Source organism: Amblyomma mixtum, chromosome 8, assembly GCF_055824585.1.
Source record: "Amblyomma mixtum isolate Tamu chromosome 8, ASM5582458v1, whole genome shotgun sequence".
NCBI classification, from domain to species: Eukaryota; Metazoa; Arthropoda; class Arachnida; order Ixodida; family Ixodidae; genus Amblyomma; species Amblyomma mixtum.
In genome coordinates, this window is record NC_143019.1 from 40,569,610 (window position 1) to 40,583,138 (window position 13,529).

Here is a 13,529-nt window from a genome sequence, read left to right on the forward strand (position 1 = left end):
AGCAGACAATAAGCAGAGTACAGGCTGCATGCAATGAAAAGTAAACCACAAATAGATTACAGGCATGCTAACTCTACAAAAAAAGTGTTCCCTGTTCAACCCCAACAAAACATATTGAAGGCTGCACATACAAAGCTCTCAGAAACCACAACAGAGCTGTCAGGCAACTGCTGCTTTCTAGGCCTGAATCGCTCAGTGATAGAGCATACAAGTTGTCATCGGCAAGTTAATACACAAGAATCTACTTAGCTAACATAATGTGCAGACCGCTGTCATAACTCATGCCTTTGCCTATTGGAGGTCAAATTATCGCACTCATCTAGCTTGAAACATTAGGACCTCCAAATTGCATTCACAATGTTGTCAACAGAATGTGAGGTGCCATCTAAATACTTCAGAAGACGTGAATTTGCTTTCTCTTAGTGATTCCATGCAAACGGCATAAGTAAATCCCGTAGTGCAAGAATGCTTGGTGTTCCATTTTCCCTTTGAACATACACCATTCAAAAATAAGAGCTGAACCACACGGAGCTCACCACACTAGCAATGTGCCTCTGAACCAACTCCCTGCCCTCTGTTTTTGCAATGCGACGCCAGGTCTCCTGGGAGTAGATGCGTACTCCATCAGCCGTATAGTATCTGAAAATTGAGGCCAGTCATCACAACACTTAGCAACTAGAATAGGTTAAAAAGTTAGAAATAAAGCAAATTTCTGTGACACTATGAGAGACCGCTACCTGTTAAGGCACATCTGAGGCAGGAGGTCGGGAAAGAAGAGCTCACGTTCCCTCTCGGAAAAGGACAGCAAGAACTTCCTAGTTGCTTCCGAAGCTGCAAGGCGAACCTGTAGTGTGACAAAGAAAAAAAAAAGCATGAAAAGCCTCATCAGGGGGGAAAAAATGTCTAATTTGTCATAAAATTCGCCCATTGGTTGGAGGGATGTGACATCACCAGAGAGGATAATTCCCATTGGCTGGAGGGAGGTGACCTCACCAGAGAGGATAATTCCCATTGGTTGGACAGAAGTGATGTCACCAGACCAGAAATGATGTCATAATAAGGACCATATTAGAAGTAACACCACTTCCAGTAAAGGCATCAACAGCTTCTAATGCTATCGCATTGCCAACATGTAAGGTAACTGGATGTTCCTGTGAATTTTTAAAAAAAATCTCTTTGAGCTAGACTAATGTTGCTATTCATCGGGCACATGCAGAAAGAAATAATTATTACTGCACCTGGCTCCAATTGTCGGCCAAACCAAATGCAAGGCACTTGGTGATGTCATGGCCGAACCGGTCTGGAGAAAAGGGGCTCTTTGAGCCCGATGCTGCAAAAGCGAATAAAAAGAGTCCTGGTTGAAGTAGCAATGCCGGCTGGCTCAACAGAAACAGTTCTCATGAACATATAAAAGGTCACAAAATAGCAAACAGGCAATGAAATTCTGAAGTAAAGCTTTGGCTGGGAACCTCCAAGTTGGTTAATCCACATAAGCGGCTGCTTGCAACTTGGCTAAATTGCGAAGGTCATGTGGTAACTTTTAATAAATAATGTTAAAAACCTCCAACTGCACCAAGCAACTTCATTTTAGGTCAAACTAAAGTAGCAAGTGTCACCGACATGTAAATATTAACGGGCCAGTGTACTAATTGCAGCTGGCTAGTATCTATGTATTACCGCATTCTAACGACGAAGACACCAGCCACTTCCGCTGAAAACAGAGCCTTTATAAGCTAGAAAAGGCCAAAAGAAGGAAGTAAAGGCATTGCAACCACCGACCATTTTTACAAGAAAACTGCGGTGACATTGATACTCTTTCTTCATTACAAATCTCTGAGGCTCTCTGAGGGTAGAACACACCACCATTAAGTTCCAAACAGTGATCACGGAGTCCTTTCCATTACTGATGTCACAAGTTTAAATTGAATGCCAGGGGAAAAAAAGTGTCCCACTTGTGAATTTAATTCTCTCAGCAATAAAGGCATCTTTTGCAGCTCAAAGAGCCATAGAGTCAATCTTTACAAAAAATAAAAACTGGATGGCATTTACTTAAGAATATTCCATGCCGATCACATATGACCATGGCACCCCTTACGGGCACTGCAGGCAGGCGTACCTGAACAGCAGGTGACGAGTGACGAGATTACACAGAAGGTCGTCTCGCGGACAAAGCGGCTGACATGTTGCGCAGTCTTGCCGAGAAGCTCGATCAATTTTTGGTCTACGAATCCTTCGAAACTTGCGCCACAGCCATCGACAACCGCTTGGAGGCACCTGTACCAAAAGCAGGCATCAGTGATGCAATCACTGCATTCTAGAAATGGACAGCAGAACTTCTTCAACACTGACGTCAAAAGTGACTGATTAAGAAGAGCAAATAACACATTACAAATGCCTTAAATGTGCCCAGTCTGTAGTGACACTGTACACGTACTAACAGCATGCCCATTGTCACACATAGCCGCCACGGTGGCTCAGCGGTTATGGTGCTCGGCTGCTGACCCAAAAGACGCGGGTTCGATCCCGGCCGCGGCAGCTAGAATTTCTTTGGAGGAGAAATTCTAGAGGCCCGTGTACAGTGCGATGTCAGTGCACGTTAAAGAACCCCAGGTGGTCGAAATTTCCGGAGCCCTCCACTACGGCGTCTCTCATAGCCTTAGTCGCTTTGGGACGTTAAACCCCATAAACCAAACCAAACCATTGTCACATTGTCATATTTTCTATGCCATCACCTTATATATAGTCCACTGCAAACATAATAGCGACATGTGGCTGACAGTACGAATGCAAGTATGAATAACAGAGAAAAGGTTACTGTTGAACTCAAACTACTTATTGGACAAACTTGTGCCCGCATACAATCAACTCGGCGGTGACAATAGTAGCAAGTGAGTACGGCAGTTGATAAAATTCAAAACAATGGTTGCTCTCAGCCAAGCTCCATATAAAGGCGACAGCGCATTTTTAGATGAGGCACCAAAGCACCAACGATATAACTGAATAGAGTAGAAACAGTTGCTCATGGCTACAATCATTCTCGAGAAATCTGCTCACCAGTGGGGGTGACAAAGTAATATAATAAGGTTGTGTATTGGTGCCTCTGAAGATGAACAAACATTAAAAAGCTTTGTGGCAATAACAAATACATAGGCATGAAATAAAGACAGACAGAAGAAGCACCACTTTCAAAACATCGTTTGTCGGCAGGATACAATATTCAGCACATGTGCTCAGCAGCAAAGAATTGAAGGAATTGTACCTAAATTGTATTCCCTTGAGGAAAAGTACCACAGACTTATCACTGATGCAAGCCGTACCAGTCTAGACAATATGGAAAACCTCCATCAGCTCAGTGCATTCGCATCCCTCCCTTATGCCCAAAATCAATATTTCTTTAAAAAAACACGCTTTATGAAAGAAGTCAATGAGGCAGCCTACAAGCTAATCTAAAGTTAATGTTATTTGTGCACATTGCTGGCTGGTCACTACTGTGCTGTCAAGGCTTGTATTGAGTTTTATGGCGCATAAGTAACTCAGACCATCAAGTGCCAAACACACAGTATAACTTCTTTCAAAAACTGAGTGTCCTTGTCCGGACAAGGACTCCAAGGAGGCCGACGAGGAGGCTTTCCTTTCACCGTCGGAAAAATTATCAGGCATCAAGTTACACCATTTGTGGCTCGGTAATCTCATCTGTCCACTCTTACAAATACCTTGGCGTCACCCTTTCAGATACACTAACCTGGTCAGAGCATATAATGAACATTACTAACGAAGCCAATCGCACTCTTGGTTGCCTCCGTCGAAACTTGCGCCTAGCCTCTGCATCCGTCAAAACACTTACTTATCTTACATTTATCAGACCTAAAATAGAATACGCATGCTCAGTCTGGGATCCCCATCAACCCTCGAAGCTCTACAAAATCGCGCTGCCAGGTTTATTTTCTCAGACTACTCCTATCATTCCAGTGTCACTGCACTCAAATCACGGGCTAACCTTACTAATCTTGAAAAGCGACGCTGCATCTTCAGGCTGTGCCTTTTTCACAAATTCTACCATACGCCACTCAATGTTTCAGCAATCCTACCACTTCATCGACAGTCAAGCCGCATCAGCCATCCTAAAGCCGTCTATCCGCCCCCAGCACAGACCACAGCCCATCTTCGTTATGTTTTTTGTTCAGACCGCTCGGGACTGGAACAAACTGCCTGTCGACGCTGTGCACCACTCCGACCCACATTCCTTCAAGACTGCCATCGAACCACTCTTCACTTGAACATTATGCCCATCCCTCATGTAATACCCCACACCAAGGGGCATTGGAGGTACTAATAAATAAATAAATAAATAAATAAATAAATAAATAAATAAATAAATAAATAAATAAATCAAATAAAGACCTCAGCCTTCTTTTCAGGCCTGAGAAAATGGATGACCGTAGCATATAAGGCCTGGCACACTTTCCATTTGTGGCTCACCGTTAACACCAGGGACAAGCACATTTTAAGATATAAACAGACAGTATATTTGCAAAGGATACGACTGCATGTGAACCACTGGAAGCTTTTTCATAATGGGAAAGAACCACACAGCCTGCATCAGCAATACATGCGGATCACTTTTCAAGACCGAATATCATTAGCATTTGCTCCAAAGACTGAAGCATTTGCTCAAAATGCGTTGCGTGCATGTGCCAGAAATTCTGTGTCTGGTAAGCTTCACCTGACAGGCACATGATTCACGAGCAGTGCATTTTTTATCTGATACTGTTTGCATCTGTCTACATCCTAGCCGTTATCAGTCAACAAGATCAGAACTACCTGGAATACCAGCAAGACTTGTTAGACGTGCTGAGCCATGCAACTCTTATAAATTGCTCGTGTGCGTATCAAATGTGACTAAAATGTGCGGTAATACTTCTAGAGAGTGCTACTGACTTGATGCTCGTCTCCAGATGCCTCCAGCCAACAGTATTTAGTAGGACTTTAGCAGCACTGGATCCGTCCTGCTGCACGAGTCAAAGAAAGCAAAGGTTGCATGCAGAGAACCATGAAATGGCCTGTGCCAGGCATTCATTCACAGTCGTTATTCCCAATCAGAATAATTACTTTGATATCAAGAAAAAAAAAACAAATCAATAAAAATGACTGGTTTTCAAACGGCTGAAACTGGTCTTTTCTCACTGGATTTCTCATTCCAGTCAAAGGAACAACTCGAGTTACTAAAAACACAACTGGGACCAACTGGAATCCGAGTGGTAGCAAGTGGTTTCCGATTGGTTCCTAACTGTGCTCTGGAAAGTGTGGGATGATACCAATAGACAAAAATAAATAGAAAAAGCTCGACGAAAAAAAAAAATTGGCTGAGTAACAAGCGAAACTGGTACGTATTGGTATGAACTAGTACAAACAGCGCATTCGCACGCAACCAACTGTTCTCTAGGTCGAAAAATGCTTCTAAGATTCACATACAGACAAGCTGTCTTCCGTCCTAGCGTCGTCCGTAACACTGCCGCTTTCCGACGGGTCCTTCTCCAGGTAGGTTTCGATCAAGTGCATTAGGTCCTTGTGATGTTTTTCATACAGTTTGAGGCCATCGACAGCGCAGAGGGTGCCAAGTACGTGACCTAAATATGGGCGAAAGCCGTTGGTGCGACCGTTAGTTACACGAGTTTCGCGTGCCCGCTCAGAACACGCGGACACTGTACATTTGGCCGATCGCCCGAAACTTACCGGCTTCGAGCCGTACGTTGACGTTTGGGTCGGCCACCAGCGAGAGACAAGCAGTGGCCACACTTTCGTCGAACTGTTCGTTGCTCGGTTGCCGCGCATTGCGGCGGTGTTCCACGATCGCCTTGGCGCCGAGCAGGGCTCCGATCTTCGAATCCCAGGCCGTCCTGTCGCACTCGAGCAAGGAGAGCACGGCCGCTTCGAAAACGTTGACATCGGCACTTTTGGCGGCTGTCAAATACCTCTGCGCCTCTTGGTAGCCGCGCTCCCGTTCCAGCGATGTCGGGCTGCAAAGCTGCTTCAGCGGCTCGACTGACATCTTGTCGCGCGCTTCGCTCTATGCCGTTCGCTTCTTCCGCGTTTCAAGACGTTTCCGATCTCCCCTCAGCTGACCGAAGCTAAGCAACCAGCCCCGCAGGGTCATACCAGTTGCGACTCCCAGATCTCGAACCGCATCCTGTGCGTGCGCGGTGCGAGTACGACACAACCAACAACCACACCACCTCGGGCAAAAAAAAATGACCGGTCTCGATAATTTCCTTCCGCATTTTTTTAAATCGCGTCGCGAGCGCATTATCGCACACCCGTTTCGTCTTTGTATTTACGCGGAATTAATTCTGATTTTTTTTTTCTTCAACACTTTCGGCTACTATGCCGTAGCAGCCGTAGTTTGAACGCTGAACGGTTCTGGCGTCGCATGAGGAGCACGAGTTTCTTGCCGCAACGCGATTGGGTCCGAGACTTCGGGTGCTATTTGAATCAATGGCGGTAGGCCGGACTTAGCAGGTATGTGTTGATTTTTTAAAAACTATTTAGGTCCTCCTGGGCGGCGAAAAAAGCGTCGTAGGAAGCTTATGAAATGACGGGCTATCCCGCGGAAACCGCATCTGTGGCTGACAGCGATCGCAGTGTGTCCGCCGTTTGTTTTCCAGAGTAACGTCATAAGTTAGGCCTAGGCTTGACGGTAGGCTTAACCGCCTTGTGTAAAAAATTGAGCTTTTTGCGCGTTTCCTCCAAGTTTTGGCGCTTCTCCGCGCCACGAGCGGTGTTTTCGTTTCTTCCGTTACAGTAACTTGTACCGTGTCGATCACTGCTCACCTGTTGAAAGGTTTCACGCGCTGTCGTTCTTTGTTGTTCGAATTTTTAAAACTTGTCTGCGACGGGTTCGGCTGGTTTTCTTTCAACGTATCGTTTGCGTGTTATGTTCTGTCGATGTGTTTTGCAGCCTTAATTTTGTCTGCACCTCGCATGGCACCTTCACAAGTGACAATACGACTTTATTTCTCCGCCGAACGCCCGATGGTGTTTGGTCGGCGAGTATCTAGCCAGTGGCAGCGTCCGTTGAGACGCCGCTACACCGCCAAAAGGACGACCGGCGTTTCGGAGACGGTAGAAAAATAGTGCCGCGACCTCCTTAGCTGCCGTGTGTGTGTGTCGGTCACTGCCCTCTGTAGTAGCGCGGCCTTGTTCTCATGATTTATTTGCTTGGAGGACATTCTCAAAACGCGACATCGGCGCGTCGTGCGTCAAGTAATAAAAGATCGCATCGTCGCGCCGTTAGCGACGCTTGCTACCTATGTGCCGGTGATCACGCAGGGCTTCTTGCGTCGGTTTGGATCGGATGTCTGCGATTTGTAACTCATCTTGACCGAAAACATGCGCCCGGTTGGCGAAGCGTATGAGTGCATCCCGCGTTTCCGAGCACGGGGCAAGCCTTGTCACAAAGGAACGCCGAGATAATAGCGTTGTTAAACAGCAACGCGGGGCCAGATTGCCTTGTTTTCGGCATTGGGCGCATAAATCTCGTCCGCAAGATAGTGATAGGGATCGGAGCATGAGCTTTTCAAGGATTGGGCTCCAGGTGTTAGCAAATACCGTTATTTCGTAACTATACGACTCTGCACCTTGCGATCGTTCTCGTGGCATCCGGGTCGAGGCTTCTACCTCATCTGGCTAAGAGAGGAGGCCAGGGCCTTCTGCCAAAAGCTTTAATTAAACAGCTTGAAATTGCTCATACATGGGTCTTCTGGGTGTTATTCTAGACACCTGGTTCACTCTACTAGCCCGTGAAAGTGTGCGAGCTGGTGTGGCGTGTTTGGTGGACACGTTTAGTAGTTTTGTACGTTTTGAAGAGCAGCACGTTTTGAAATCATGTAGTGCACATTGATGCAGTGATGACATATTTAAGCGTAGACTCATGCTCCGGAAAGACATAAATATCAGTTCTTTCATGTTGCTTAAGTTCAGTGATCGTACTGAGCGGGGCTATGTGGAGTTGACTGCACGTGTGCCTTTATTGATCACACAGCTACCAAGCTTAGCTTAGGTTTGGTGTAACACAAACGTAATTTTTAAGGGCAGCACAACTGAAGGTGCTTTTACAGGATAAAGGCAGGTGATATAAAATGCTCTTGCATGAGCCTCTGATAGCGAAACATGATTTCAAAGGTCCTTTGTGTGTCTCTTGCCTTTTTCTTGCATGTGTGTGTGTCTGATTGCACTGCCTTTGAAGCCATGCTTGGTTGCTGCCAAATTGCCCTCCTGTTGGTGGTGTCGAACTTCAGTGACGAGAAAATTGCTTGTGAAAAATTACCAGCTAGATCAAAGCACAGAGAAAGCGCCTGGTTTCGGAAAGTTGACAATCTGCCTGATGTTTTTCAGTGTGCACGTTGAAAGAGGTGTATCACAGCATTGGTGGGAAAGTATTGAACATCCAAAGATGTTGTTTTCCGAGTATCCCCGAGGGCCGCAAAATTGAGACCGAAATTACCTAGTTAGAACTCTTAGTGTACACACAGTATATAGAGTCCCATCACTACACGCATACTAAATACAGAAGTGAAACATCTAGCAGTGTGTATGTGTCATGTAATATCTTACCTGCAGGCGTTTACATGGGATATCACAAAAATTTTGCCATCTTACTGCTAAGTGTTTTGTAGTATAAGACAGGCCAAAGAGGTTACTGCTGTTGTAATAGTGTCACTGCCGTGGAAACCTTGCTAGTATAACCTTCACCATGCTGTATCCATGAAAGCTGTGTTGAACGGGAAGAAACTTAAATAGCTTTTAAAGGAGTATAGACACCTAATTTTGGGGGCATGTTTTCTTCTCTGTAATGATGCTGAAGAGGCTAGTATGCATGAATCACCATGTGGTATTCGCTACGACCGCAAAATAATTTATAATAGAATTTTTCTGTCATGCTGTTTTGGTTTCAACAGCCAAACGACGGCTGTGACGTCAGAGAGAGGTTATAGGTCACGTGAGACATGAAAAACTGCAATACAATCGCTGCTTCATCATTTTAATCCACTACAATGGTGAATCCAGTCTTCCTTAAGAGCCGGAACAACAGCGTATGTAGAAGCACTAATTATATTGCAGTTTTTCATGTCTCACGTGACCTATAACCTCTCTGAGACGTCGCGGCTATCGTTCGGCTGTTGAAACCGAAACAGCACAAGAAAGAAGTTCAGTTATAAATTAGCAGTCATAGGAGGGTACACGTGGTAATTCGTGTATAATAATGCCTTGCGTCTCATTACAAAGAAGAAAACACGCACCCAAAACTTAGGTTCTCTACTCCTTTAACTCTTTCCCTACCGCGCCCATTGAGCATCGTTAGCCCGCTAACGATAATTTCATGCCCCGATTTCAAAACCTTCTATGTCGCTAATGGCCACGCTGCAGATGTAGGTTGTAGGCCAGGAACCAAAGTTTTGTTTCCGATGTAGTTTTATTTTGTCTCGCGAGGGGGCACTTTTTAACGTGCTGCGAAGAAATGAAGACGCGGATCTGCGCTCATTGCCCGCCATGTTGCCCGCAGATGACGCCTTCGCCGCTCGACTTTGGAGCCTTCCGCGTTGCTTACAGGCACGATGCGCATCTGGCTTATAGCCGTACAACTGAAGTTTTGTTTCCGATGTAGTTTTTTTTGCCCCTACAAAACGGCATTTTTTGAAACCACTTCAAAGATGCGGTACCATCGAAGTCGCTTGGTAGCCTCCGCATGCGCGGCACGCGCTCTAAGACATAGCAAATCTCAGGACTCCGTTTCGTCTGCGAGTGATTTAATCGACGTTCTGTTCAACAACGAGCCTGAAAATGTTGCAAGGTGCTGAAGATGATTCAGTTTTCACATTGGTGATGATGGAAACCAGCCTGAAACAAAGGCGGCCGCGCTCCGATGCACGATAGGGTTTCCAGTTATTCTTTTGTGGCAACAATACTATTCAAGATAGAAATGATTTTTTTTTTTGCAGAGTGTGGCCAATAGACAAACAAACATTTTGCATATTTCAGAAAATTCAAGCATTTTTTTCTTTTAATATACAAGCGTGTTTTTGCTCGTTTTTAGCAAATAAAATTTTTTGTTGCAACATGCAATTTGTGGTTTAAACGTGTATTAATAGAAAGCACCTTTATTCAGCTCTGTTTTTAGGTATTGCAATCAATACTGAATGCAGTAGTTTTTACAGAAAAAAAAAATGTACTGAAACCTTCAGGAAATGGTCATTTTCCCCATGGTAGGGAAAGAGCTAATGGTGCTAAGGCCTGCAGAATGGCAGCAAAGCGTACAGCCGAGAGCTTGGCAGAGCTTTTCAGTTGTGCTAGGTCCATAATTAAAACTTATAATCGGGTGTAAAAGATGGTGCCTCACCAGAGCTTGACTTTCATCACTTGTTAAATCTTAGGTTACATTTTAGGGGCGCAGTCTAGCTGAGAAGGGATGCAAGCTGTGCTTAACGTTCAAGCTATGTAATGTAGCATATTAAGTGCTTGAGGTGCTTGCTAGATTCCTGCATGCTATTGTGTAAACCTAAGGTGAAAATGCCACGCAGGATTCGAGATGCTGCACAAAACAGTTGGTTGCAGGTGAGCTTTGTAGCAAAGATAGCAGCACAGAAGACCAGGAGCACAGACCTTTGGGCTAGTTGGTTCATAACAGACACGTACAAGCGCAAAAAAACACGGACAGAGAAGAGACTTGGACAACACGAGCGCTTACTTTCAACTGAAGGTTTATTGATACACAAGCACAATTTTATACACCTTGCTGCTTGACGTCAAACTGATAGCCCTGCCGACATCACGTGGCTGCTCCCAAAAATATTATTTCCTTTTTAGTCAGTGTGACAGATGGTGCGCTGACGCAGGATGGACCGGCTTTTCTAATCAAATCTGCCTCTATTATCTCTCTCACAACCTGACAACTATGTTTGGCCACAATCTTGCATGCGCTGAAGGCAGGTTTACATGGTTTCTTATTCTTTACAGCACAATCATGACAATGTTCAGAAAGATTGCCGTCTCTATAATTGCCTACCTTCCTCCTGTGTTCCAGTAATCTTTCGTTCAGACATCGGCCAGTTTGACCGATGTACCTAGAGCCACACGATAGAGGAATTTCATAGACCACACCAGAAACACATGCTACAAAAGGATCCCGGTGCTTGATACCGCATGGTTCTTTAGGCTTTGGAAAAGGATTAGTCAACTTGACTAGTTTTTCCAACTTCTCAGGCGCCGAGAACACTACTCTGACGTCACTGCGTATCGCAATCTTCTTTAGGCGATGCGAGGTGTTGTGCAAATAGGGGATGACTGCCGTTCTGTTTCCATTTGCTTCGATCTGGTTCTTGTCTTTTCTCTTTACGGTTTTCAACATTCCTTCAGATACGGATACAATGAGGCTTGTCGGATACCCAGCTGACTGAAGACTCTTCACTTGCTTTTGGAAACCATGGCTCAGTGAATGAGCGCTTACTTCAGTTGAAAGTAAGCGCTCGTGTTGTCCAAGTCTCTTCTCTGTCCGTGTTTTGTGCGCTTGTATGTGTCTGCAGAAGACCAGGCCCGCTTGCATGAAGCGAATTAAACAGCCTGGTTCCTAGTCTTATTCACACACTAGACCCTCTGTATGCTTTGAGCATAGAAAAGACACAATTGGCTCACTTTGTCGGTGGACACCTCAAACACGCCCTGATGAAAAAAAGAACACAAAAAAATTTGCCAGCTAGTGTTCATGCCACAGCAGCGCAGAAATGCAAACCAGTATAACGACTTAACCACCAAACTGAATACATGTTGCTTTTCATGGCATTGCTCCATGAAGTGATTGTTTTATTTTTGATAATGTTTGTAATGGATCGATCGCTAAAAGATCCAGATGACTACGAAGCGCATTTTGTAATATTTTGTGCATAAATAACTGATTTTGATTCTGGCTGAATTTAACCCTAGCTGGTAACTTTTTTGATGGCATTTTTTTTCCCCCCTCTCGGTTAAGGTGTCCAGCCACAAAGGGGATCAGTTATGTGCCCTTCCTTTCCTAAAAACCAATGGAGGGTCCAGACTAGATTCTCTTGTTTGTGCAAGTGGGCCCAGTTTTTTTGTAAGGCTTTTATTTTCACATTTTGTTGACTACAAAGGCCAGATGGGTTGCAAACGAAGTCTGGCAAGGGCTTGTGTTTGCTGTAACTGGCACACTTCATTGTTTTGAACAGCAATATGACGCGAACAATAATTTCATAGTGTGACCTAGAGTCGTTGATAAGTTTTCAGAGGTTCGAGTTTCTTTTCCTCGCTCTGCTGAGCTTGGAAGAATCATGGCTGCCATGGCCCAATGTTGCCAAAACGGCAAACCCCATGGATTGCAGGGACTTCCTGTGGAGCAGCCGGCTTCCAAAGCCTCTGGACTCTCCTCTAGGATTTGTATACATGCCTGCAATGTTGCTTCAACGAGTTACAAAAATTATTGCTTCCCATTTGTTCTGAGTGTCCATTCACCTTCTCTCTGAAGTTTGCTGTGGCAACTCCGTGAAGGTTAGTCCGTCCCATATATCGACGACTTTGTAAAGGGGGCTACACGGGAATCCATGGATGTGACGCAGTGCGGGGAATGTCGGTCAGGGCCAGCCCGGAAGCTTCCAAATGTGGTGGCGGAGAAATTAGCACCATGGTACTCTGAAAACTTGTACAGTGACCTAGAGCTGCATGAAAACAGTCTTTGCCATACTCTTGTTGTCCAGTGCTGCTTTCATGGTATCATGGCTGAGCACAGTGCCGTTGGTGATATCTCTCAGAAGTAGATGTTTCCTCTGTCATGTGGGTCGCAAGAAGTCTGTTTGCTGGGCAAGTCACATGGAAAACGCAAGAAACACAAAAGGAAAAAAAGCCGAAAATGAGTGTTGAGAGTTCACGAAGCATGTCCGACTGAAATACGAGGCACTCATGATCCACTGTCCGTTTCGCGCGAGGTTGACGTAAGCCGATTCGATGCACATCGGAGCTCCAGTGTCATGTATCACTTGCGGTATGCTACATATAAGTCCATACGAGAGGCATCTGCGACGCGTGTGACCTCATATGCAGCAAATATGTGTTATCCGAGACATTCGTGACGAGTATGGACTCGTTATGTGGCCCATATGAGTTCGTAACGAGACACATTTGTGTTGAAACGGTGCACATAGCTTAAATGCTGCCCATATGAGTTCATACACGACATATTTACGACATATATGGACTCTATGAAGTATATGTGTTCATACAAAGCACATGTATTGACACACAACTCATGGACTGCGTACAAGGTTATACAAGAGACATTTGTGACTCATATGAACTCAAGTGCGATTTTTCTTTGGGAATACCAAATCACTGTTACCGTATGAACTATCAGCTGAAAGCAAAATGCATTAAAGCAATTCTGATGTCGCTGCTGGCATCCCATGTGACTTGACCAGAAAAGTAGCCATGTGTGTGATGAAAACGCCACTGCCATACCGCTGACGGTG

At 45.0% G+C, this 13,529-nt stretch overlaps 2 protein-coding genes across 4 annotated transcripts in view; one reads left to right on the forward strand and one right to left on the reverse strand.

Annotated features, from left to right (window-relative positions):
- The window catches only part of LOC149332206 (uncharacterized), a 17,741-nt gene extending 11,157 nt beyond the window's left edge, over positions 1–6,584 (reverse strand). The window contains exons 1-7 of one of the 2 annotated variants that reach the window (XM_089557140.1): positions 5,734–6,584; positions 5,473–5,627; positions 4,939–5,006; positions 2,117–2,274; positions 1,239–1,330; positions 738–844; positions 537–639 (exon numbers count right to left, since the gene is read on the reverse strand). In XM_089557140.1, the coding sequence (XP_089413266.1) occupies positions 537–639; positions 738–844; positions 1,239–1,330; positions 2,117–2,274; positions 4,939–5,006; positions 5,473–5,627; positions 5,734–6,049 (999 nt within the window). In that variant the 5' untranslated portion in view covers positions 6,050–6,584. Of the gene's footprint in view, positions 1–536; positions 640–737; positions 845–1,238; positions 1,331–2,116; positions 2,275–4,938; positions 5,010–5,472; positions 5,628–5,733 lie in introns of both variants that reach the window. The other variant, XM_089557139.1, reaches the window with a different exon arrangement.
- The window catches only part of LOC149332207 (serine/threonine-protein kinase VRK1-like), a 26,798-nt gene continuing 19,633 nt past the window's right edge, over positions 6,365–13,529 (forward strand). For both annotated transcript variants that reach the window (XM_089557143.1, XM_089557141.1), the window contains exon 1: positions 6,365–6,516. The gene's annotated coding sequence lies outside the window, so the exon portion shown is untranslated. The remainder of the gene's footprint in view (positions 6,517–13,529) is intronic.